At 33.2% G+C, this 26,512-nt stretch overlaps 3 protein-coding genes across 6 annotated transcripts in view; 1 reads left to right on the top strand and 2 right to left on the bottom strand.

The window, feature by feature from the left end:
• Nucleotides 1-1,449, top strand: part of LOC125071070 (transcription factor kayak) — a 32,988-nt gene extending 31,539 nt beyond the window's left edge. For all 3 annotated transcript variants that reach the window (XM_047681152.1, XM_047681153.1, XM_047681154.1), the window contains exon 5: nt 114-1,449. In XM_047681152.1, the coding sequence (XP_047537108.1) occupies nt 114-341 (228 nt within the window). In that variant the 3' untranslated portion in view covers nt 342-1,449. The remainder of the gene's footprint in view (nt 1-113) is intronic.
• On the bottom strand, nt 388-9,461 carry LOC125071125 (sodium channel protein Nach-like). Its single transcript, XM_047681216.1, has 10 exons — nt 9,370-9,461; nt 8,253-8,382; nt 7,026-7,195; nt 6,528-6,660; nt 5,876-6,012; nt 5,439-5,629; nt 4,673-4,799; nt 4,233-4,342; nt 3,827-3,878; nt 388-583 (listed from the first exon to the last, which is right to left on the bottom strand). Exons 1-10 carry the CDS (start codon nt 9,459-9,461, stop codon nt 388-390), a joined length of 1,338 nt encoding a protein of 445 aa, XP_047537172.1.
• A 4,664-nt stretch (nt 9,462-14,125) lies between these two features.
• On the bottom strand, nt 14,126-21,067 carry LOC125071069 (synaptotagmin-16). Of its 2 annotated transcripts, XM_047681151.1 has the most exons (11): nt 20,737-21,067; nt 20,489-20,671; nt 19,954-20,045; nt 18,498-18,701; nt 18,255-18,413; nt 18,031-18,139; nt 17,775-17,944; nt 16,987-17,196; nt 16,599-16,763; nt 14,805-14,969; nt 14,126-14,693 (listed from the first exon to the last, which is right to left on the bottom strand). In XM_047681151.1, the coding sequence occupies exons 1-11, from the start codon at nt 20,771-20,773 to the stop codon at nt 14,661-14,663; spliced, it is 1,527 nt and encodes a 508-aa protein (XP_047537107.1). In that variant the 5' UTR covers nt 20,774-21,067; the 3' UTR covers nt 14,126-14,660. The 2 variants fall into 2 exon arrangements, with proteins under 2 accessions (XP_047537107.1, XP_047537106.1); XM_047681150.1 differs by having other exon boundaries at nt 20,489-21,067.
• Nucleotides 21,068-26,512: the final 5,445 nt, after the last annotated feature.

Raw genomic sequence — 26,512 nt, 5'->3', positions numbered from 1 at the left:
ATTGTAACGATACTAAATAAAAAAGCAACGCATTTTTTTGTTCGTATTGCTTATGTAAAATAAAAGTATCGCCTTATTATATTATATTAATATAAAATTTAATGATCTTTCAGATTCACAACAACAAAGCGTTGGGTAACAACAACAAAATAGCCGGCATCGAGATCAGCACGCCGAGCAATGGCATCCCGTTCAACTTCGACAGTCTGATGGAAGGCGGTACGGGGCTCACCCCCGTGCACCCGCACCCGCACCCGCACCCTCACCCCTGCGCGCAGCAGCAACGTGCCGCGCCCGACCTCGCCTCGCCCGACGCGCACAACAGCCTCGTGAGCCTCTGAGATCACCTCTCCGCCGCCTGCCCCCTCTTCGAGCCGCTCGACCTGCTCAGCGATCTCGAGCCGAGTCCCCTCTACTAGCAGTGCGGCCTTGACCGGGCCGTCGGCCGTCGCGCCCTCTGCCGCCAGGACAGCCGAGTTCAGAACTCGGCGCGCAACAGAGGCACAATCTCTCGGAAGCAGTATTAGGCAGCGGCGCGTGCCTCGTGCGCGGGCCCGCGTCAGACGCGGCCGGCGCACGGAACCTAGTTCGTAACGTGTAAAGACTACGCTATTTATTCTTCGTGACTTCGTTCTATCTATCGTTTCTATCGTGCTATCTTCGTCTCCCTCGGGCCCCCGCCGGCTATTTTCTCTATTTATTGAGGGGGCCCACGTAACACACTTGCTCACTATGTGCTTTGTATTTATATTACTGAATATTTAATTGTAGTCTAATATTAGAGCGTATCGGCGCAGCGACGCCAGCCTACGAGAGTCAATTGATGAGCTGTTCTAGTATTCTAAAGGAGAATATTTTTTATAACTAGATTGTATATCTGCGTAAATAATAATTGTGATGTAAAAATAAAACAGAGTTTTATTTGAAGCATTTCAGTGATTAATTTTCGAGTTGTGCTTAATATCTAGCGAGGCTAGACTAGTAATATGTTATATTGTAAAAGATCTCTTTTACGCGACGCCCGCGGGGTCCGGCACCGTCGAACCGATCCACGACATCTTGTCATAATAACCGAGTGCCATTCGCTATGTCTATTCTCAAGAATACAATAACTTTGAGTACGAAATATTAGTTAACCATAGACTAACAGCAATATTACTTAATGAATAATTAATATATTGAATGTAAGTTAGCTCAATATCGATGTAATGTCATACCGTTCATTGGATTAGGTACTGGTAGTGTAAAATTATTAATAAGAATTTTTGTGATACGTCCAGTGATTTGCGCTCCGAGTGGAGACGGTCATTTTATATTGTGTATTTATACTCACGACCTCGTTTTAAGTCAATTTTCGTCACATTGGTGCATCGATGTCGGTTCTGATTGCATTTTTATGTAACTTTTATTATTTAAAGTAAAATCATTGTCATTATCATAATAGTCGTCATGTATTGGATCGAGACAGTTTAATGAATGAGTTAGAGTTAGCCCTCGTGACACGAGGCAGGGTCGTTCACGTTTGTACCGATGGTGACCGCTGGAGTTAAAGCAAGTAGACTAAGGCAATAATTAGGCTAAGGGCACTTAACATTTAACTGTAATACGCATAACTTAGACCAAATTATTATTTTATGTGCTTTATCGTAGTTTTAATTACAATCTAAGCCAAATATTGATTTTATGTCGTTAATTTAGGTTTAGGATAAACCGCCGTTTCCGAAAAAGTATTATTGGTTAGACGCCCAGGAATGCGGAGTATTTATTTAAAATAATTATTGTATTTGAATCATCATCTTTTGAATTTTTATATGAGCGACTTTTGTATTTAAAGTAACATACAATAAAACGTCTTAAGCATAATATGAACATTTAGATATTGTAAGAGAGATGTAATTTTTTCTAGAAGATTTTTTCTTAACGCAATTGTAGAATACTTTTGTATTTTTTCATAAAATTTAGCAAAGCAATATATTTGATAAAATAATTATTGTACTATTACAGCCAGATGTAGTAAATTATAATATATATATATATTTATATGTAAATCAGAATATATAAAGTTTACGTACACCACTGACTCTATGAGTTTTATTTCATGCCTTTTCATTTTCAATTATGTATATATGCATGTATCATGTATAACAACACGGGTACTTCACCGATTTTAATATATTTTTTTTTATTCGGCTACAGTTGTTTATTTAAGCAGAAAATGTATAACTAAATTATTTACTTAAATATACAAAGATACCGAAAAAATATTTGAGAATATATATATAACGGTGATCTGGCAGTTTTGTTTGGTTCGGGGTCAATATCTTCGTCATACATATTCACAAATAATACAACAAATCGATAGCTGGATTATCGTATATTGATTTTTTACAATATTTCATCGGCCGCGACCACGTCTATCATAATAATCATAAAAGCCTAGAATAGGAACCAAAATCAATATATACTTTATTCGAGTAGGCTTTTACAAGCACTTTTGAATCATCATTTAACTAACTATTTTAAGTAAAGCTATCACCGGTTCCGAATGTAGATTCTACCTAGAAGAACCGGCAAGAAACTCAGTAGTTACTCTTTTTCAACATCTACTAATACAGTCATGTTAGTTAAATACAATTATATATGTATGTTAGATATAACGAGACAGCAGGAGACATCCTGCCTGGAAGTCAACAAGCATTAACTCCACGCTTTTTTATCATCTATATAATCTTGTATCGAATAATATGCCTTTTTTAACCAAACAGATCTTCATAATTACTTGTAATAATAATTATATTGTTGCAAGTCAGATATTTTATGAGTGGATCCGAACTTTTCTAATGAATTGTAAGAAAACACAATCAAATGTATTAAACAGTTTTTATTTTAAAAATGTCACAGACACAATTTTTACGGGACACACTCTCATTCGCTCCCGCCTTCGATCGAATGACGTTTTTATACGTCAAAAAAAAACCATTGACAGCTCGCCGCCGGTTATCGTTCAAATAACTAAACGCTAACAATATGTTTTGTATATATATGTTCAAAATGAGTTGTAAGTTTTTATAATACTGTTGGCATGAGTGTAAACATTTCTGACACTATCACCAACAACGACTGATAGTATAGATGCTTTTATTTTTATTTATTTACTATAAGTTACTGAAAGAAAGAGCTTGATAATGAATTAAATGTTTTTATAGGTACCTCATTTAGTGCTGTCACTTTTTAACGATATAATGTTTTGGCGCTAATACATTTTCTGTTCGCGAAAACCACGCGGTATTACTGAGTATTAATCGTCATATTATAGTTACGACTTTTACATCATATTATTCATAACAATTTATAAAATGCTAAAACCATGTATATACATACTGTAATACTGCTAGTCGTTACAGATAGTAAATGAGTACTTAGAGGAGCTTGTAAGATATTCGGGGCTGAAATCTTATTAAATTTTAAAAGTCAAAGTCAAAGTCAAAAACCTTTATTCAATATAGAAGTGTTTACACTTGCTTATTGATAGTCAAAAATCTACCACCGGTTCGGAATTTAACACCTCAGAGCTGAGAAGAACCGGCGAAAGAAACTCAGCGGGATATATTTTTTTTGTTTTTTTTTTTCCATTTTATTAATAATAATAGTTATATTTTAATTATTTGAAAAGCACCCCCCATTCCAAACTTTAGAATAAAATTAAAAACTATATTATTCTTAATTCATTCACTGAGCTAAATCCACTTTATTCTTCAATGCATTCTGTAGCCGTTTTTTAATCTTATTCTTGATAAATAAATAAATATAGAAATAAATTTCTAGCATACTGATCGTGCTGCAGCCCAAACATAATCCAAATACGCCACCAAGGTTTGCTAGAGGAAAAAAAAAAGCTATTAGTTAGCAAATATATGTACATATTTTAACTTTACTATTTTTTCATTTTAATTTACTTTAATATATATACAGAGTCATTTTTTTACAAAAATCTTCATGTGTCCGCACCACGAATAATTGCATTATGCCGGTGGATCCACGGTGCACCAGGCGTCGTCACTCAGTACTTACACCAATGTGTGCTTCAAATACTCGTTAAGTGTATGATTATGTGGCAATAAGTGCAGAACGTTAAATATCTTCTTTTTTATTTGTGCCAAGAAGGCACAGAGTATTTCGCCAATGTCATGTGCGATTAAATATCTTTATATCAAAATAAGCTAAAGACTTACATGACAAAGTTATGAGCGACATAACGGTCTCTTGTTTCTGTTTTACATACACAGGACTCGGAACGAGAAATTGCATAATGGTTGTAGTTTTATTGAGAACGATATCCGAACTGAGGATAAAACAATTTAATTAATCGAGTACTCTATAATGTCAGTGAAAAGAGGAAACTTTTTTGATCTTCAAGTATAAGCAAGTAGTTTTTCTCGAGTTTTATTATCCTTTAGCAAATAAGAGAATTGCTCCTAACACCCAATTATGATGAGACAAAAGAATTGTTTGATATCCTATACATACATAGTTATAATTAATTCTCGCAACACTCACTTCCTCGTGTTCCTAATGCTTAAATGTTTATTTATATACCTATCAGGGAATATAGCTGATTATAAAGGATTTTTAAAATAGCAATGAATAAGTAATTAATTATAATTCGTCTTACTAGGGATTAAACATAATATGAGGTAACGCGTCGAAGTTGCCCAATACCATTTCCACACGATAACGAAACGACACACAATCACGAGGGCAGTCACACTGTTCAGTACGGTACCACTTGTTTATTTGCACTGTAAAAACAAATTGGATAAGTTATTCTTACAAGAAATAATATTGTTTTAAGAAGTCCATCCTCTTACGAGATTCGACCACGGTGGTTAATCTCAAAGACTAGACGTATTATATAGTGCATAGGGTACAGGTGTGGCAAGGCCAGTAAGAAAACGGACAAGGGTTACTGTTAGCTTACTTTTGGAATCACAAGAGTGTATCTCTGTCAATTTCCTAACTCCGAGATACTGCTTCCGAGTCAACAAGCCAAAAAAAAAAGATATAGTCACTGGAATCTACACTTATTAATCATATCTAAGTTGCATGATAACACTCCTCAGCTGTTAAAAAGGAATTAATTCTATAAATGCTTCGGTGTGTACACTTATAAAACCAATACACTAGGTAAATCCATGATTCCAAGAATCCAAGATTCTTCGCCATTTTACAGAAAAGTACAAGATGAATTTATAACATGAATTAAGCAAATGAAATATAATTTTCTTTCCTGTGATTGAAATTGAAATTGCGATCTTAGGCTATTAGATCTTAAGATAAACGTGTTCTGGATAATGCCTTCAGAGTTAAGAAGTTATTATAAAATTCATTTAATATATAATTATAATGCCTACAAGTATTATTAGGACAAAGTAACTTACTCTTCGCTTTCACAATACAATCGATGCTGGTAACGTTACAAGCGCGACTTAAATACAAGTTTGGTACATAGATCATCGTGCAGTGACAGAGGCGCTCCAGCTCGTGCACATGACACAGCAGGTTACAGTCGGATTTGTGATATTTTCTGAAGTGTGGCAGCGTGTACTCGTCTTCGAAGTAACATTTACGACTGGAATTGGTGCAACGTGTAATGTTGATATCAACTAAACATTAAAAAAATATTAAAAACACGTTTTCTTCAATTAACAAATACACATAGCCTTTTCAATTAGTAAAATCGACTTTATGATTATTTAATTAAAAATATTTGACTTTTTTAGAATAGAACATGTAAAAAACGTGCAATAAAGGTCGTTGATAACGTTAATGTTTTTAATTATTTATATTTTAATTAATAAATCCGTATTCAAAATACCTCCAGGCAGGCAGGGTCATAACGTCTTCTGAGCAGTACGTATATGTAGGATGGATAATGTGAAACGATTCCGAATTAGGATGAACTAAGTTCGATTCATCATCCGCGGGGAATTCCGTCCAGTGAGTAAACATAAGCTAAACGAAAACATTGTCACTTATTTACTTATAAAATATCAATAAATGTATGTGTCCATTAGCGAAATTGTTTAAAGTCATAACGCGCCCATTTATGCTTTTTGTTATCATCGACGCCACCGACGAAGAGACAATCCACACGGGTACCGATGATCACCTTCTATTCTACTGTGCCGGAACTTAGTAATGTAACCCGATCACCGTAAAATTTGCTGTTTCATTATTAATATTATAACGCGATAATGTTTCTCTTGTGTTCGTAATTGCTCCGTCCCTGAAAAATATCGCCAAGGGTACTAGCCCCGAGTGCTCCTACTATAAATCAGGCTCTGGTAACGTCCCTCGTGCCTGTAGCCTTATACTGGCACACTCACCCTTCAAACCGGAACATAACAATACTGAGTATTTGTGTGGGTGGTACCTACCCAGGCGAACTTGCACGAAGTAAAATACGTGATAATGGCTAATTCAATTTTAGATTATATGATTATTATTTATTTTTATTGTGTACTCACCCTAATGGCACCTGCATTCAGAATAGTTCCAGCCAGAGCGTCATCGGGATTATAATCTGCGACAACAATTAAAGATTCCCTCAAACCAGTCTTTGACGTTGTTTCTGGTTTGAAATTAAATATTCTTTCATTTCTAAAAGAAGTAAGAACAAATAATATTTGTATTGGCTTTCTTTATTATAAAATTAAGTTCAAATTGATTAATGATTAAAGCTTTAGTACAAATTTTGAATATCACATGATACGCACAGTAGACAAATTTCGTCGAAAACTACAATAACTTGAAATTTAATCCCTCTTTACGTTGAAATAATTAGACTAAGATCCATATATAATGTTGCAAAAATTATAACAGATATGAAAAAACTGTCTACCCGTAGGAATAAATTTTGATATTTTACTGAATTTGAATCGAGGCATTATGACCAAAATAGAAACATGAAACTACAGCTCCGCTATATTTAGGTTAATAGTTTAAAAACAACAACAATTATTTACCTTTTATTTTTTTTATAATGGTATTTACTATTGAAAGCGCAGCACATGCCATGTTTTGTTAATATCGGATTAAAGAGACCTTTACAGTTTGGGTATCGTTTTCCCTTGAAAAAGCAAAGCTTCAGGAAGTCATCACAGCTTTGTGGTAACATACCCATCACTTCTAAGGACTGAAAAAGTACAAAAATATATTGCAATGACAATAAATATATATTTTTTTTATCTGATATTATTAGTTTCATAGGGACATCGTTTTATCCTATTGTAACAAATAAACTAGTTACTATTTCTTAGAAATTATAGGCAATAGTGAATAATCTATTTATTAAAGATAATATTATTAATGAGCCGAGATGGCCCAGTGGTTAGAACGCGTGCATCTTAGCCGATGATTTCGGGTTCAAACCCAGGCAGGCACCACTGAATTTTCATGTGCTTAATCTGGAAGGCTGATGATGTTTTTTTTCGTAATGAAAAGTTTTATTAAAGCACTACTGAATTTTCATGTGCTCAATTTGTGTTTATAATTCATCTCGTGCTCGGCGGTGAAGGAATGCATCGTGAGGAAACCTGCATGTGTCTAATTTCAACGAAATTCTGCCACATGTGTATTCCGCCAACCCGCATTGGAGCAGCGTGGTGGAATATGCTCCAAACCTTCTCCTTAAAGGGAGAGGAGGCCTTTAGCCCAGCAGTGGGAAAATTTACAGGCTGCTAATGCTAAAAAAAAAATTATTATTAATATGTACCTATATGAAAAACAATGTATTATTATTATTTTTAATTAGTAAATTAAAATATTGATTAGGTACATCACAATAGTTGGTACAAAGGTGTAGGCTTAGTATTGTTATTCGTAGTAAACAATACCTTAACAATTGGGTCAGTGGCGGGGTAAGAACAAAGTTTTACTGGGTAAGATACATTTTGCGAAGTCCTCTGGTTTTATTTATAAAAATTTAAAAATTTGTTCACTTTGATATGGCAGGATAACAGGACATTGCAAATTTTATTTTTATTTATGAAATTACATATAAAAATAGTGATATTATTATTTAATAAAAAAGATGAAGTGTCCAAAAGTAAGTACGGTAGATTTACCCTAAACTTTGGAGTCGTAGACCGAAGCTAATGTGCCTACGCCTTACGTCGCCTCTGAATTAGGTTGCTTTAAAGTGTTACATATAAATATTATTGCATACTACTAAAAATATTATTGTAACTTACATTATATCGATTAAGAGTTATTAAGTTCTGTAAATTCTCGAGATCTCTAGGACTCAAGTCCCCGACTAATTCGTAGAAACCCAATAATTGTGGCAGAATAATTTTCAAATTCAGAGCTCGTTTACCTTCTCTGAAAAAAAAAACAAGGGATGATTTATGACAAATAATAATCTATTATAGAGTAAATGAAATAAATAAACTAGAGTAAATAAAGGACTTAATTTTACATTTGAGAATTAAGTTAATCATTTTTAACTTTATGACTTCATACTCAATTAAGCATCATTTATAATGGAGGTTAAATAATAACTCATTGACATATAAAATAATTTTTTTTGCTGAAAATGTTATAATTACGTATTATTTTTTCGGCATTATATTATTATTATAAATCTCTGATCTCGTATATATCTTAATACTTTTTATATGTATTTATTTTTGTAGGTATGCCCAAATACCCTAGTCACACAAAGCCCTCTGACCTTCTGTACATTAAAGTACTAGATGTTTAATAATAGATATTAACATGGTCCTATAAATATAATTACTACTTATTTACTTTTATTACATTATTAAGCATTTTCCTAATAAATTTATATCAGACATATGATGAATATATATATATACATGTTGAAGTCAAGTTTCAATATTAAGTACTTACCTATCTTGTATTGTCAACAAAAAATAAAATGCCTTGTAATTATAAACTTTCTGACGAATCGCCAAAACCAAAATTGGGCAGAATTTCAATTGAGCTGAAGTCACTCTAAATAAAAGTGTCAGTTTATTTACAAAATTGGATGATATATTTTTTTCAATATTACACAACACGGTTTAAATATAATGTTTAAAGTACAAAATTTATAACAAGATAATAACTAACAAGTTATTAAACTGAACGAAAAGTTTAAATTATTATTATCGAGACCACAAACAAAAGTGTAAAGTGTTAAAGTGATAAAAATCTATAAGCTTTTTTTTGGTTGGTAACCTCTGGTTTATACATATTTTTACTTACACAAGAGTTTTGTTGAAGTGCTTCATTGCGCTTATAGTTATCTGATTCGGCGAGCATATAATAATGGCAGGAAATGTTAGGTTTCGTACAGGCTCATACTGGTTTTCAATAGCAATTCGCGTGGGCATCTCCTCGAATCGTTCATGCAGCAACCACGTAAGCAGACACGCCATGTAGAGAATTAGTGCCATCGTTATCGCCCAAAACAATCTATTTACATTTGTATTTAGGTATATTAAATTGCAGACAGATTCTTGGCAATCAAGTTCATCTTTTAGTCATATATCCATTCTATGTACAGGCGAATCACACGGTTCTTGTATGAGAGACATATATCTGATACTTTGAAATAGATTTGAAGAGGAAAATTTAACATAAAGACCATGTACATTTTGGTACATCGTCATTATCGAGAAAATTAAAATATGCCTTATGGATTTTCTTCCAGATTAATACCATTATAATAATAAATGCTCTATACTGACTTTCGTCTCTTCGCAAACAACTGTTTTGTTTGCGAAGAGACGTAATTTTAGTATTTTAATTTCTATTTCTTGGTCTAATGCTAAAAATCAGGGTTGAGTTCCCTTCCTTTGTAACGACTGTATCAGACAAACTTAGGCTAAGTCATATGATATACCAACGTACAGTGCAGAAATTACATGAAACAAAGAATTAGAAGGGGTTTGCCCAGAATTAGAACATTTACGCATTATGTTACTCGATTGCTTACAGTACGTTAAAGAAACATGACAATTAATAAAACAAACCTTGACATTGTATCGGGATATATATAAAAATATTTAAGGCCCAAAATGCTACTTTCGAGACAAAATCTCCGGAATAAAGTTTTAAAGTCTCCTTCCATGTTTATTCAGTATTCACGGTCACACTTTGAACTGTAAATTGAATTGTAAGGTTCAACAGTCAATTCACCGTGAAACTATAATTATAGCCAGAGTATATACCTTTGTGTAATTATATAGAAAAAAAAAACAGATACATATAATAAAATTAATGATAATAGCAGCGTTAAAGGTACTTGCTTGCATGCTATGCGAATAAATTGTTGCAATTAAAATCTCATGTGAGCTTTAGTTTTATCATATAGATTCAATTTTCCTCATTAGGTACCTACTTGAGTTTAAAAAGTTATTCATAATAAATGCCATTCCTTAGTGGAACGAATTATACGACGACTTATTTGGAATCATTACATTCCTTGACTTAATATGCTTATGTATTACATATATATATAATTATATGTCCATTCGTATTATACTCCGTTTTTATGTAATTTGAAAATATTAATAGTTAAGTTATTGTTTAATACTATTCAAAGAGCTCTATAAGATATTTAAATTGACCTCTAGAGGGTCGGGACTGAACTAAATTATTTTAGCTTTTAGTTTAATAAGTCTTAAAAATCTTAATATATTTTGACATTTAACGTACTAATTTGATTAATAAATTGTAAGCAGAACAAATATTGACTTTTCATATTCAACCTTGAAAACACCTGCCTGTCTGATTGATCATGATAACCCTAGTGTTTGGCACGCTACAATAGAAAATTACTTGTCACGTTATTTTTAATAATTTCTAATATATAAGTCGTTGATACATATTAAATATATTTAAATCTTATAACAAAATATTCCTGATACGAGTAGTAGAGAAGCGTCGATTTTTTATCGACATGTTACATTATTAAATGAAATGCAAGGAGACCATCAACTCCATATATAGATCCGGAGAAGAACCGGCAACATTCAGTTGTATTTTTACTGTAAATCATATTTTCAAGCAAAACCAGTTGTTTGACAATAGAAGCATGTAAGTACAATTTAAACATTGTGGGGCATTGGCATGGCGGCAAGCATTATGGCGAACTATACTATAAAAAAAAAAAACGGAAATTCTCTAGAAGGAGTTCTCGGGGAACAGAGAACTCCGGCGACGCTTACAGCGGGGGGAGAAGGTGCGCATAGCGCGTGGAGGCACTCTTCTCACGCGCCCGCTTCGCGGCCTCCTTCTGCGAAATAACACTTTCGCAAAAAGACACCATCTCCTTTCAGCACCTCTCGCTGCGTAGTATAGTGGTTATTACGCTTGGCAACGAGAGATCTCCGCCGATTATCGCCACCATTGAATGCCTCTGGGCTTCTAAGCGGCACACTCTATCTGGGTGTGATGCATCTGATATAGATATAAGCAAATCGCATGAGATACGTAAATCTAAGTTTTGTTTATCTTTATTCCTATTTCGATTGGAATAGGCTATATAATACACGACAGTTACATATACAGGAAACCGCGTAGCGCAAGCGAAAGCAGTCAGCACTTGATTATTATTCAGCAGTATAAAATATATTCGTACGCGGTTTATGCCGCCGCAAAATAATAAATAGGTATTTTAAAAAATATTTTTATAGTAAATTATTTGTATACTTTGAAGAGGATTTAATATATTAAACACCTTATAGGAAACTGTATAAAGTGATTTATTGAAAACGGTTTTTAAGTTTAACTTCATTAACAGTTGAATGTTTAATTATGGAATTATTACAATCAGAAAAATACATATTATATGAAATTCTGTGGCCTGGTGCTAAAAGGGCCAATATCAATTACACTTACTTTTGGAAATATATGAACTAATTAAGTCGTGTACAACTTTTTATATATCATGTATTAGTAATACCATTACGACCTTTTAGCACAAATAAACATATTATTTTTAAATGATTTGGCAAATGGCAAGATGTGGTAAACATTTTACTCAAAAATGTACCCTAGCCCTATTAGCACTAGGCTACAGAATTAACGATTGATACAAGTACATGTCTAATACTGAAGAATATAAATAAGTTTTGTTTTAATTTAATTGGCAAGATTAAGCTTGAGTAAAAATAAAATATTTATATTTATTAATAGGTAGACATTATAACAGTTTTAAAATAATATATCTGAGGCAAATATCGATATCGTATACATATAAAAGCTATTTCTTAGAAGTCTACAAATTGGTATATAATAAACTAATTGTATTAATAAGCTAATTGTGCAATACGAATGTAGTTTTACATTGCTCGTTAAAACGCTAAATTCATGAAAAGTCACATCTGTAATCATAAATCGTCTTGAGAAATTATTTATCGGTTAGAATTTTTAATTTATACATATATATATATTCAATACGAAAACATTTTGTGACTATAAATATAAATAAGTTTGTGAGTTGAAAGAGGCCCACGCGTTGTTACACTAATATCATGCAAAAACACTTCGAATTCATTCTTTGCTCTTTTGCTTCCTAACTACCAAAACGCGATGCGTTAAACTGTGCGCATACATTGCGTACATAATACATTGAAATACTCTACATAACTGTGACTATTTGCTAAAATTGGCAAATATATGCATGCCGCTTGGATTACAGCAAATACCTATATACATCCATACTTCATTAATATTGTAAATAGTGGAATCAGCAACACATAAATATTAATATATAATTATAACAAGACATTCCTAAAATATAATCAAATAATATTTTATACTTTAATCAAATATTTCTCAAACGATTTAAATTTTATCAGATAATAATTTAAATTGTATACATTTTTATAATTTAAAGTAATATATAATCTGTAAAAAGCGTAACATTCATTATTACTCTATGCATAGAAACCAGAGATAAAATTGCAATATTAGAAGAAATAAAAAAAACGGCTTGCTGTTTTTTCGATTTTATCTATTTTAAATTCTTAATTATTAATTATCTATGTCGATTTTTAAAAGAGTATTTTTTATATCCGTAATATTAAAATTTAAGAAAAGGTCATATTTATTCATCGTTCAAACATGTAAAAAGTTTATCTTACTTAGTATTCTTGTAATATCAAAACATTGGTCGGTTATAAGCAAGCTATACATTATACATACTTCATACAACATTCAAATATACTAATGTAAATGATGATAATATTCTGAATTACCAAAGATAAAACTTTTTTTTTGTAAATAAAATTGTAAATACTTTTTATACATGAAAAATTATGAGATAAAATTGTGTAAATAATTAAGTATATAAAAAAACTTATTTCTTATATCTAAGTATAAAATTATAATGTTTTGAAAATATCAGTCGTAACATCCAATAAAATAGAGAGTCTGCAATATTTGCAGGTACTATAAATTATATGCAAGTCTCTACAAAATTATTACGAGTAAATTGACATTATCGCCATTATATATATATAAATACATATTTAAACTTTATTAACATAATAATTAATTACATTAAGTGCATAAATATATACAAATATGAATTAAAAATAGTTACTGTAAATAATTTAATAAATTTATATTTTACACACAAAATCGTTCGCATGTAGTGCGTAATATTTTAAAATAGTATAATCAGTTGTAAGTAGAAGACATTTACTTAAACAGAAAAGTTTTACAATATTATTATTATTGTTTTAAAAAAAATACTAATTTGAATAATATCGAATCAAATATCTTAATTTAATATGATTTTTTAATATAACTAGAATCAATAAAATGCTGTATTATGTAAATAGTGGATGGGTATTTAGAAACGAGTGTTTTATTTGTGCTTAGTTGACTTATAATTATTTTGTTTGTTGATATAGAATCAGGTATGTTAAAATGACCTTAAAGTTTGTCGATAAGTTCGAAAGTCGAACAAGTCTAATAATAATAGATACTATCAGTAATTGTATAATATATTAAATATCAATAAATACTCTTCCGCTAATTTATCCTATCTCACGAGTATTGTGCGCTCCAAGTCTTCATCATCGCTTATAAATACTACAAAATGTTTTACAATTCGAATCTTCTAATAAATATTTTCAAACATTTATTAAGCTTTTACATCTTTATAAGATATTCCTAATACATTTTAATATTTTCTTTACTCTTTTTGGTATTACATACAAATATAGTAACGTTCCCTTTAATCCCTATCGTAAATATTTTTTCAATTTTATACATAATATACGGTAACATCAAAACTCGATCAGTCGAAAACGTGCGCACCTCGAAGCCGAGAGCCCGTAAATACTAAGCACACCAAACTCTATAATTGAACAACTGTACCGATAGTACACAAAACTTCGACAAACAAAGCGACATCACAACACCTAACTCGAAAAGACCTCGGAGGTCGAGAGAAGGATCCAAAAGGCGCCAGCGGAACACGAGCGTGTCGCTGGCGGGTCCGGCGTACGCGGGAGCGAGGCTCAGCGTGAAAGCATCGTGACGTCACAGCGCGTCACGAGCGGCCGGGGCGAGCCGTGCCGGGGCAGGGCGGGGCGGGATCAGGCTGGCGCGGTGGGCGCGGACTACGTGGGTGACCGTCAGGAGTCTAGCAACACGTGCCAGCGTTGTACCTAGAACGCCGGGGTATTAAATTACGCAGTGTTAATAGCAGTTACAAATAATATAATTAAAAAAGTATGGCAGCTTAAATCAAGGAGTAGTTTAGGTACTAATTTCTTTACCTGTTGTCCTTGCCTCTCACACAGTTCCTGCCAGTGCCGCTCCTCCTCTCTTCCTGTGGAACTGTGCCCAAGTGAAAACCAGCCCACCATCTCGTTGCGCTTCACGCTGCGTCGCCACCACACAGACACCATCAGCGTCACCTCACTCAGTTGGAATAGAGCCACCTTGAATAATACAAACTATACTGAATGGCGGAAAGCTAAGAATACGTAGCATTATACAAGTGACACAAAACGGGAATTTTTTAACAATCCTATACAACCAAGACCACACGATTACCGATCAATTCTCGCACAGCTTCCGTTGCTTGGTGTTCAATGTGTGATGTTGCAGTCATTTTGAAATCAGGTTTCTTGAACGTGTAAATAATTGTTCAATTAATGCCAAACAAAAGACTGTAATATTTCCTCACGATAATCCGCATTAACAGTTTATTTTATACTCTGTTAATTTTTCAAAAAACAACGTTGTTTGGAGTAAACTTCTTTGTCGTTCTATTGGTTTTCTTCAGGGCAGATCCAGTTACTTGAAAGTTATTAATAAAACGTTTTACCCGGTGTTTTATTAGAACGGACCCATGGCACCACGACACCATATTTAAAGCACGCTGTTTTATTTTTATTTTATGGCGTGTATAGGGTAAGGACAAATAGCTCACCTGGTGGTCAGACGGTGCCACCACCCACTGAGACTGGTATCATCGCCAATGCACTACTAACCTTGGTGATAGAATACCTGATGAGTGGGTGTTATCTACCTGGACGGGCTTGCACAAACCCCTGCCACCAAGTTAACAAATTATTAAACCGTGGTTATTCAAATGACAAAATATTTACTTGCTCAAGATCACTCTGATTCTCAATGTCCTGCAGTGCTGCCACTTCGCATATCAGCATTTTCTGTTATTTTGTGTGTGTACCCGTCAATACACAGTTAATGAGTTTTAGTGTCGAAATTATTTTGTTATAGCGTATCAGTATACATTGTAATGAAAAACTATAAAAATATTTATGGATGTAAACGTCTGAATCTTGCAGTTAGGCACAAATAGTCTGAATCTTCATTTTTATTCTTGTTGTCGATCCGAAAATATCTTTTTATAAAAAGATTTTAAGGTCAGCCAAAACTTGACACTCTATTTAAGGCTAATAATAACGCTACTATAGGCGTGGAGTCAGGCTACGTTTTTACCCTGTTAAATATCGCTAAACCTACATAATAACTGTCGCCTCTAATCCTTCTTTTTATATCAATAGTATTGAATCCATTGTATATTTTCTTAAAAAGCATATTTTTTGCCCTGTTGTAGTGTAGTTTCCGAGATGGTCCTGGAGCTGGGTTGAATACTTTTGGAACACGTTATTTCCACTAAACTCTAAACTTCAATTAGTCCATGTATTTGGCTTGTAATTAATTTCAGTGACGTGTGCTATTTAACTTTTTTATCCGTCCAGTATCATTTCTTATCCACAATTTTCGAGTAGTTTTAATAGTTTGTGTATCGTGATTCGTGCTGTTCCTCCTGTTTCTACTTTCCAAATGATAAACTTTGCTCAGGATACAACGTATTATTAAAACAATGGATAACATAGAACAATGGATTTGGCTCTCCGTGTTAATTTGTGCAAATTCAGTTTCAAAAACAAGCCTGCAAGTTTATTTTTAACGTAATGGATGAACTTCAGGATTTGTATATTCAGGATTTCCTTTATAAGATATTAAGAAGGCCCTGAGTAAAAAAAATAGACTATAAATATGGTCAGACATTATGTAATACTTGATTAGTTTTGAACCTGAAATATGAAGAGCTCTTTGTAAAGCGGATTAGACTGAGCGCGGCGCGTTGTGGATTTACATCGACCCATCTCCATTCCCAGCGAGCTGATGAGGCAGAGCTTGACGTAAGTGTCGGGCGCCTTGTTCGGAGACAACTTGCGGAAGTGAGTGCCCTTGATGATCTGTTATAAAGAGTTTAAATTAAATTAGTAGAGTAACATATTGTGAATTGCATTTTTAATATACCCTCCATCAAACAAATACAATCAATATCCATAAAATGTTATCCTACGCTAACCATAAATTAGCATTTCTAGAAGTATTTATTATTCTTGCAAAATGAATTCACATAATAATAATTTTTAAGTGCGCGTACACCAAATTCTAAGCTGTTTTATAACTTACCTCAACGGATAAATATCCAGTGGTAGCGTTATACTGCAGGCCTAGTAACAGTTCTGGCGCGGAACGCGTACTGCAGCACGAAGAGGCGGAGTCAGAGCGCGCGAGGCTGCACGCTTCTCCGCCGGCCGCGCCCGGAGACATCACCGTCGTGACCGATGACGGACTCGCTAACACTCCCGTTACCGACTGATTAGGATCCAATTTTGGTAACTGTAATTATTAGGAATATATAATTAAGGTTTCAATTTATTACCCCTTTTAGTTTGACTTGATTACCTAACAATATATCAAATGTTTACTGTCTATAAGTATCCTATTCTATCCTAACATAGAGTAGCTGATTAAATCTAACAATGTGAAAAAAATATCTAAACGAGGCTTACATAAGCGGATAGAAGTAATATCCAATAAATATCTTATTGTTAGATGTAAATTCAAATTATTTTCAAGCATACGAATTTTTTTCTACTACGTCAGTAACTGTTAGCATATATCCTCGCCCTTCATGGCTAGTATAATACGGCAGTAAAGTTTATATAATTACATACAATACAATAAACGAATACAATTTTAGTAAAATTTGTACATATAAAACAAACGTTCCTGAACGGTTCATCGGCTTCAATATAATTAGCTAAATATTTTTTTTTTCTTTATAAATATTCCATATGAGTATGGACACGGCTCTTATATATCCAGGAATTTACTTTTAAAAAACAGGTACTAAGCAGTGGTGAGATTATCCAACCATAAATTTCAAATATAATTTTATCATGCATGATACCTACTTGCAGGCTAGGTTGATGATGCTGCCGAGGTGCCAGTTGCAACCATAAATTGTTTTCTAGTTCCAAATTAAGCGAGGCGAAGCTGATAGTGGCCTCGCCCAGCAATCGCTGCCGGCGCATGCGCTCACATCCATATATTCTGATACGAAGTCCAAGACCATGAACATCCTCTGTTAGCAATATAAAATTAGATCAATTTCAATTAAAGTTCTATGTTATTAATGATTGATTTATATAATCCTAAATCTTTACTAACCCGGATTTATTTTATGTAACACGAAACTTTCCATATATTGTGGGTTTTCCCCGTTACGAATTTTTGATTTAAATTTTTGTTTTTTCAGCGGCAGCAGTACGATTCGAACCTGAAAAAAAAATGTGAAAATTTTTAGAGGTGATACTTTTTGTACAGCTTTATACTAAAGGATGGTGTTATTTTTTTGAGGATCTATGATCAAAAATATACTTTTGTAACGATACCTGGCTCTGTAATACTTGGCCTTGAGTTTTCTGCGGCAACGAGCGCGCTTGCAGCATGTGCACGGTCATACTCCTTACGGGTGCGTCGTAAAGCAGTGTCAATTCTACGGAACCACGTTCTTGGGAACTCCCGCTTTCACCGCAAAGCAAGGACGTATCCTGTAAGAATTTATTATAAAATTATGCGCTTATAAAGTAGCAGTTAAATGAAAAAATATATATATATATTAAAATAAAAGTTACATTATGAGCGATCACGTCGCTTTCGACGCTGCTCTGCGCCTCTAAGGTATGGATATACTCAGCACGCTGTGGAACAACCTCATCAATTTTTGTCTCTCGAAGGCTTGTCTCTCGCATTGCAGTCTCTATTAGGTCTACTTCCACCTTCGCCTGATTTTGGTTCTCATTTTTTTCCTCGTATCTACATTCCACCCCATCTTTATCCTGAAATAAATTATAATATATAATTATAGGAAAATGCTCAGTAAATTAATATTGCAGGCGTTACATTGATTTTGTAAAGTAGAGAGAGCTCTGTTCAGAACTGTCTTGTAAGTAGAAGTATCGCTAACGAGTTACTGGCGTGATCATAAATCCTTGGTATATTACAAAAAGGTGACATTTTCCAATTAAAAACAATGGAGGCTTCTCTTGGACCAAGACTGATGATTTTTATTTTTATGGATTGTTGTTGCCCAAAAGACACTGATTATTTCACTAATGTCACGTAAGGCTTGAAATGTGAGGCAATATACGGAATTCAAGATATTATTGTTTAAATACTTGCAATAAAAGGGGTTTCTGTTGGTACGTTGGTACAGTATTATATATTTTTAGCAGAGCTAATATGCCTTTGTGCGAAAGATGACAGGTCCCATTTGATTGTTTTTATTTCTAAAATAAATTAAAAAATTCTGATGGCTTCTCTTAAAAAACCAATGTATATGATCAGACAACAACAACTTCTTCTTAGTACTACCAATACACAAACTGTACTAGAAAACTATTCTGTAATAGAAAAATAGTTTGCAAAATAAAATTAACCAAGTATTTTGAAAATTATAAACTAAAACACATAAATATTTACATTGTGTCGTACCTGTTATGGTAAATAAATAAAAATTATAATCTATCTTTGTTTAGCTACATACATTAAAATCCAGAAGTGTTTACTTTACTAGATAAATTCTTAATTAATACAAATTCAATGAGTTACAGTATTAGGAGATAATTTAATAAAAAACTAATTTAACTCGTCCGATTAAAATTATACATATCAGCGTAAGAAAATAGAAGTTTTCTTTGAAAACAAGAATATCGATAGAGCCATTAGGTAGGTAGGTTGCGCTCTACAGGTGGTGATTACGATAACAAAATGACAATACAGTCGATTCAAATACTGTATTAGCTAGACACTGATAATATACCAATTAATTTGAGATGGGTGGAGCTGCTTACTTTACATATGATTTGATGAAGTTCTTTTTTTACTACTTTGGTTCCAAGATGCTATAAGCTGTAATGTGGCTCTTTATCAAATACTGATGTCATTTCACTCATTGAACGCAAATAGATCAAATAAAATTTATTGCGTGTTCAATTATTTGGATTACAAATTAGTTATGTGATAATTGTCAGTTTGGGTACACGTATCATTATCGAAGACACACTAAGACTTTTTCGTAGACTTATTTACCTGTTGTATGCGCAAGCGCAGCTCTTCATCTGAGTCGGAGGCTTCGAACGTGAAAATGCGTTCTGGGTAATGGTTCGGTTTCGACAAAGCATCTATAACAACACAGACGTACGCACAACGTCAATCAATATAATAACACTCTAAGAACTAATTAATATTCTACAAATTAAAAAAATTATAAAACTGTGCTTAGTGAATTATACACTATTCTATCGACGACCATAATCCCTAATTAACGGAACACCTTCATGACGCATTCGTTGTCCTTGGAACTATGTCACTACTTTAACAATGACCTAAGGTTCTATTGTCCCTAAATTAAAAGCAAATGGTTTATAGGATGCATACATTATTATTTCATAAAGCTTTAATTTAGGGATTTATCTATTGACTATTCTAAGGACGTTTTAGGATTATTTAAGGCTAATTACAGTTTAGCCTCCAGAAAATATTAAGGCTATATATTTAAGAAGGTGACAACAATTATAGGTAATCTATAGAAACACAAAAATAAAAAAAAATATGCAAGTCTTACCAAATTGAGCATTGTCGATGGGAAGGCCCGGTGATGTTACAGCAGCGTTGACGGTAAGGATGTCATCGCAGCATTTGCGACCGAATACCGTAGAGTGGCACCACCGCCTTCCGAGAAACAGGAGCACCACCAATACGATCACGGCAAATGCGGCTACTGCGCTTATATATGCCGTTGCCTCAACTGCATAAAAAAAAAACATTAGGTGCCTGAAAGCTTCACAATGCATTGTGTAGGACATTGTTTACCATTAGTCGGAGTGATGACACCGATGTTGGCCACCATCCTGGCTCACACGTCCATTGCTGGGCGGCATTAACACACCTATTTATAAACTGACCTTTTCTAAACAAATTCCAAGATAGAACACTGATTTTTTACTAATTTTAATAAGGAAATAAAAATGGAACGCGTTGGCACGGTCGCTGTCAGTGGCGCACATGCGCCGTAAGCGAGGGGCACGGCAAGGCGTGTGGAATACTGCGCGGTGATAGGACGAAGGACCTACAGGTATCTGAATATCTCAACAGCTATAGCAAAGCGCCGTCAAGGCCGAGGGCAAGTGACCTCGGTAGGACGTGAGGGTAAATGATTAGACAAAGAGGATAAAGGAATGGATTCCATCGATTAACTCAATTACTGCCTTATGTTGAATTTATAATTACGGCTTAATCTTTCCGTTGAACGAGAGAGGTACCAATTAAAAAAAAAGGTTAAAACGCAAAAAAAATGTGTACAAATGTAATAATGAATATTAAAAATGTATACGATTTCCAAAATGTATGATGTATCTTAAAAATAAAAAAAAATATCTAAACTTATATCGCGTTAGGTAATGCGGATAGCGGAGATAAATAAAGCTGTGAATTGCGTAACGTCTACAAGCGTTGCAATCAGGACACATTGGAATATTGCCAAGCCGCTGGGAGCGATAGTTGTTTCATAAGGCATCTAGTTTTCATGAATATATAATTTAATAAAGTTTCTATCTTTCAGTGACTTAATGACGTACCTATTGGCCCAGTGATCTCATTCTCAAATTCATTTACAAAATAATCTGCATATTATGTAGATATTTTGATACGTTTCGTGGTAGGACTTTGTGCAAGCCCGTCTGAATAGGTACAACCCACTCATTAGATATTCTACCGCCAAACAACAGTACTCAGTATTGTTGTGTTCCGGTTTGTTGAAGGGTGAGTGAGCCAGTATAATTACAGGCACAAGGGACATAACATCTTAGTTCCCAAGGGTAGTGGCGCATTGGAGATGTAAGGAATGGTTAATATTTCTTATAGTGCCATTGTCTATGGGCGGTGGTGACTGGTGACCACTTACCATCAGGTGGCCCATTTGCTCGACCGTCTAACTATAGCATAAAAAAAACTTAAGCTCGGTATGTAAATACACATCATATATGTATTAAATAAATATAAACACAGTCAACTCTATCTCTCAAACCTCTGATTTAATTTGATAATTTTTATTAAACCGTATTTAAGTTTCACACCTTTAAAACCTTTGTATTTATGTAATTTCAGAAACTGTTGTTGGTTAAGTTTTATCATTGTATCTTATTTTATTTATTGTAATAATAAATACCTTTTTTTTAATAAATGTAAATATTTATTTTGCCGATACTTAAAACAACTTTTTTTATATACGATAAATATAATATTTAGATATTATTTGTTATAAATGTTTACATAAAAACATTTATAACAAATAATATAATTCTAAACAGAAAAAAATCAAGTATCAGAATTTCAATAGCGCCAGAATTGGTCAGCGTGAACGTCCTTGAAAAAAAGCCATAAAAAGTTTACCTACCGAGTAAGTAAAGTATTGCGACCTTTAAGTCACTCCTACGGTAGCGCCACGTCAGGACACGGGACGCGTCGAGCTTAAGCCACAAGCTTCGTTTCAAGATCACTTTCAAATTTGAAACTTGTGCGTTTTCTGACATGTGATTTGTTGGTTGATTGACCACAAATATGGAGATCTTGTTATCTAATAATACCCTTTTATGCTTAGCTGGTGCCTGCGACTCCGTTCGTGTGACTAAATCATATCAAATACATATTATTATAGGTATTACAAGTTTGACGTGTATTGAAGTTGTCCGAATGGATGAACCGATTTTTTTAAGTCTTTTTTTTATTGAGATGACTTATTCATGAGTGTGCTTCGTCATGTTTAATAAAAATAGGTTCAGGAATTTAGAGTTCAGGAAGTTATGGGAGGCTAAATTAGGAATGACATTACTGAATGTTTTAAATTTATAGTTTAATAATGTATATATTATATACATTATTAAACTATATATATATATATATATATATATATATAACTTTAGTTGCCATAGAAAGACCACAGTGGCGTGCATTTGGAGAGGCCTAAGTTCAGCAGTGGACGAATGCGGGCTGATGATGATACTATTTTGTAATGTATGATAAAATAGAAAGCGGAACGTGAAAGAAGTGAGCCGGCGCTACAATCACCATTATTATCATAATAATTACAGTAATGCTTCTTTCTTCTTCTTCTTCTTCTCTGTACACGATATTACAGAGGAGACAGCCACATAAAGCTACCCCTGCCAAAAAAAGCTATTACTAAGAGACACTAGCAACTCACTGTCTGGCCCTGTTCTTAATTAATTGTCATTGCGTAACATATTAAGTTCAGTGGAAACTGGACTCTGTTAAAAGTAAACGAAAAGTTTTTTGGAATGAGAGAGATATGAACCAGAATCTCCTTGTTAAGATCTCTATTTCTATCACCTTTCTCTGTAAATTAGTCACTCTTATATATGTATATAATATTGTTTATAGCATATGTTATATGATCTATTCCGTTGATAAATACCTCCAGTTTATCTAGAATATCTTCCATGTATAGATATTTATTACTTTCAATTTTATTGTATTATATATAGATATAGATGAAAATCGTCAATTATTATATAATAAAGAGTTTTCTTTCAATTCAAGAATTCAAAAATAAAATATGTAAATTGTTAGAATCATGTAAAATTAATAAAGTTAAAGCTCTATAATTATGTGGCATATCAAAGAAAACGCTTTCTTTATTCTTCAGAAGGTATAGAGTTTATGCCAGAACGCTGCTCTGATACCGATTAGTGAATCCTTTACCACCAAGTTTTAATCATCTAGGAGCCCCGGGCTAATCATGCATTCGGCACCTTTTTAAATTAGACCAGGGTCGGGCTGACCCGTGAGGGTCCGGGTGGATCCAGGGCGATCTTTAATATTTCCGAGGACCTGTTAGAAGTGGACGTGGACTATCTTTTTTTCGTACGTAGCGAGCGTAAGTGCAATGTGAATTTGCCAGACAATCGTGTTCCGGTTTTATGGGTGTGTAAGAGCGTAGCTTAGGTACAAGAGACATGCTATCTTAGTTCCCAAGTTTAGTGGCGCATTAACGATAGTTCTCAAAGTGCCAAATAAGTAGTGGTGGCCCTCTAATCATTAGGTGTTCCATAGGCAAGTCTGCCTACTTAATTCAAATAAAAACTTTTTTTTATTGATAACACTAAAGTTCGTTAACACATACAAAAAAGAGACCGGTTGAAAAATGGAAAAAAAACCAAGGTAACTGTTTTGTTTTGCCTATTTTTAAGATTTTCTAGTTACGGATTTTTATTCCGGTGATTCAGTCTGGTGTAGACATGTTTCAGTAATCATGTGTTGACAAAAATTTTGCCTATAAGTACTTAGGGCTAAAAATTATCACCTCACACGAATTGACTCATTAACTCGTTTGCCTTCCTAAAATAATTTAAAAAATAACATGGTACATCTTTCAAAAATACATGGTTATTAAGATCAATTATTGAAAATAAAAGACGGTCTAAATTTTAGCCTCTAAAACATATATTATTTTCCATGAAAACAAATATCTACGTCGGTATTTTATTATTTAAGAACGTTTGTGTTCGTAAGTAGGGTACATTAAAATTTAAAGCGCCGCCTTATGGCCGCCACTGATGTTGTTTGCTGTAAAGCCTGAAAGTGTATCGTACCAATTGAGTTAAAATTGTGCTATTATTATTACAGACTGTTTTAGCGAGCTAGTTCACGAATGTGCCAACAGATTGTTCTGTATGTATCTAATATTCTAGTGAATAAAGAAAATATTATGTGATTATTTATGCCTCTACACTTGGTAAGTATTAATTTCGGTAATTAACTTTTACTGTAGGTATTACGAGTACAGTAAGTGTCTATTGTTGAATCTACAACATTGGTCGAGTTTGAGTTTGAGAGAGATTTGGTTAAGTAGACCAGTGCGAAAATGTTATTCTGTCGAAGAAATGTCAATATTTTGTACAATATCAGCCTAAGGAATTACGGTCAGGGCTGGATTAACCATGTTGGTTTGGTTGTTGCCTCTTTGCCTTTTATAGTTTCCTGAAATGTATTTTTTCTACCACAACGCAATTTTATTCATAATCTGTGTTTTCACTATAAGACAAAGAAAAAAATATTGTCGGAATTCGTTAATACACTTATATTTGTGTATATATATAGTATATATATAATGCGACAGTGACTCAAAAGTAAGTAAGCATAACAAGTATAGTCCCTTACTCGATCAGTATACAATGAATCCCTTCTAAAAAAATATATCCGTTTTCTCTTAAAATGTCAATGCAGGGGCTATCGCCTATTCTTTTTGAATTTCTTGGTCTGCATATTTCTTAAGATATAGGGATATATATATATATTCTCAAAATTAACCTTTAAAACGTCAACTATCATGTTCATAATCGGTATGAGTAATTTTGGTAAAGAGCTTACCTACTCATATCCAATTTATTGGTAAAGATCCGCTAAATGTTACCATATATGATCCCTGTGACGTAATTTAATGCCACGTTACATTTGACCACGGCGTCGAAGGTAGTCTTCGTGTTTTAAGGAGTAAAAATACCCAGTTATCTATTAAGGATAATATGTACTTATAAGTGTAATAATAGTTTTTAATTAATGTCATATTAAAGAAAAAACAAAAGGTACTCCTTTATAAACATCGGCCCAGCGATAGTTGTTTTAATTAATAAACTTGGCGCGTACTTAGCTAATTAATCAACATAACTATTCGGGTCAATAGTCTTGCGCTGTGGACCATGGATTGCCGGCCGACGCTTTTGCATTTGTATAACTGCTAAAGTATTTCATATAAAAAAAAAATATTATTTAACTCTTTTTCGGTATAGACTGTTAAACTATTCTACATTCATTTAATACAATTAATCTGTTCCTATCTAATATCTGTCTAAATATTTTATTTTAAGCTAATACTTGGCGAAATTATATAAAAAGTGTACATTCCTACTGGCAACACCCTGAGAGTTAAAAGCGGTATTGATTAAACTATTTTTAATCCTTAATCGAACCTGTGCAAATCAGCGAAAATACTTGCCTATCAGTTTAGTAACCTTATAAATTTAATAATATTTATTATTTTGATATGTTCTGTATTAATAAAATAACTATGAATGTATAATTACTAAATATTTAATGTTCCTCATTTGTGTACTTGTTAAAATAACCCTCCATCAATTATTTTTCTTTCTTGTATTCTTCTGTCGTAAATATAAAAATACAAAACGATTTTATTTTTTCGATACTTATTTTTTCCTAGACATCTGTCACTGAAGGTGAAGAGACGTAGAACATAGTTTTTTTTCTGTATATATATTTAAATAATGTATTTCTTTATTCTAATCAGCATAATAATTCAGAGCGTCCTCGCCTAAGAGTAATAATGTTCATTTTAAGTTCTTTTCAAGATACAAACGATTTAAAAAAAGCTTTTTACTAAGAGGAAGTCAAAACAACTACCTCGATTTGTATTATAATGTTATGTAATTCGAATAAAAATTGTTTTTTTTTTTACTCAATCACATGATCTCATGCTGTTGATATGTGAGTTTAAGTGTTTTAAAAATGTCATGTATTCCTAAATTCAAAAATTATATACTTACAGTATAAAACT

Source organism: Vanessa atalanta, chromosome 18 (genome assembly GCF_905147765.1).
Source record: "Vanessa atalanta chromosome 18, ilVanAtal1.2, whole genome shotgun sequence".
Classification (NCBI taxonomy): domain Eukaryota; kingdom Metazoa; phylum Arthropoda; class Insecta; order Lepidoptera; family Nymphalidae; genus Vanessa; species Vanessa atalanta.
Note: the sequence above shows the minus strand (reverse complement) of the source record. Positions and strands in the feature narration are given on the sequence as shown.

Bases quoted from the DNA above. Each gene is read 5' to 3' on its own strand.
- LOC125071125 (XM_047681216.1), bottom strand. From the start codon at position 9,461: ATGGCACTAATTCTCTACATGGCGTGTCTGCTTACGTGGTTGCTGCAT. The intron at 4,800-5,438 runs GTAAGTTACTTT...TTGTTTTTACAG, and splicing joins TTGTATTGTGAAAGCGAAGA to TGCAAATAAACAAGTGGTAC. The intron at 4,343-4,672 runs GTAAGACGAATT...TTTTATCCTCAG, and splicing joins CATATTATGTTTAATCCCTA to TTCGGATATCGTTCTCAATA.
- LOC125071069 (XM_047681150.1), bottom strand. From the start codon at position 20,729: ATGTCCTACACAATGCATTGTGAAGCTTTCAGGCACCTAATGTTTTTT. The intron at 20,046-20,488 runs GTAAGACTTGCA...GTGTTGTTATAG, and splicing joins CATCGACAATGCTCAATTTG to ATGCTTTGTCGAAACCGAAC. The intron at 18,140-18,254 runs GTATCGTTACAA...TTTTTTTTTCAG, and splicing joins GCCAAGTATTACAGAGCCAG to GTTCGAATCGTACTGCTGCC.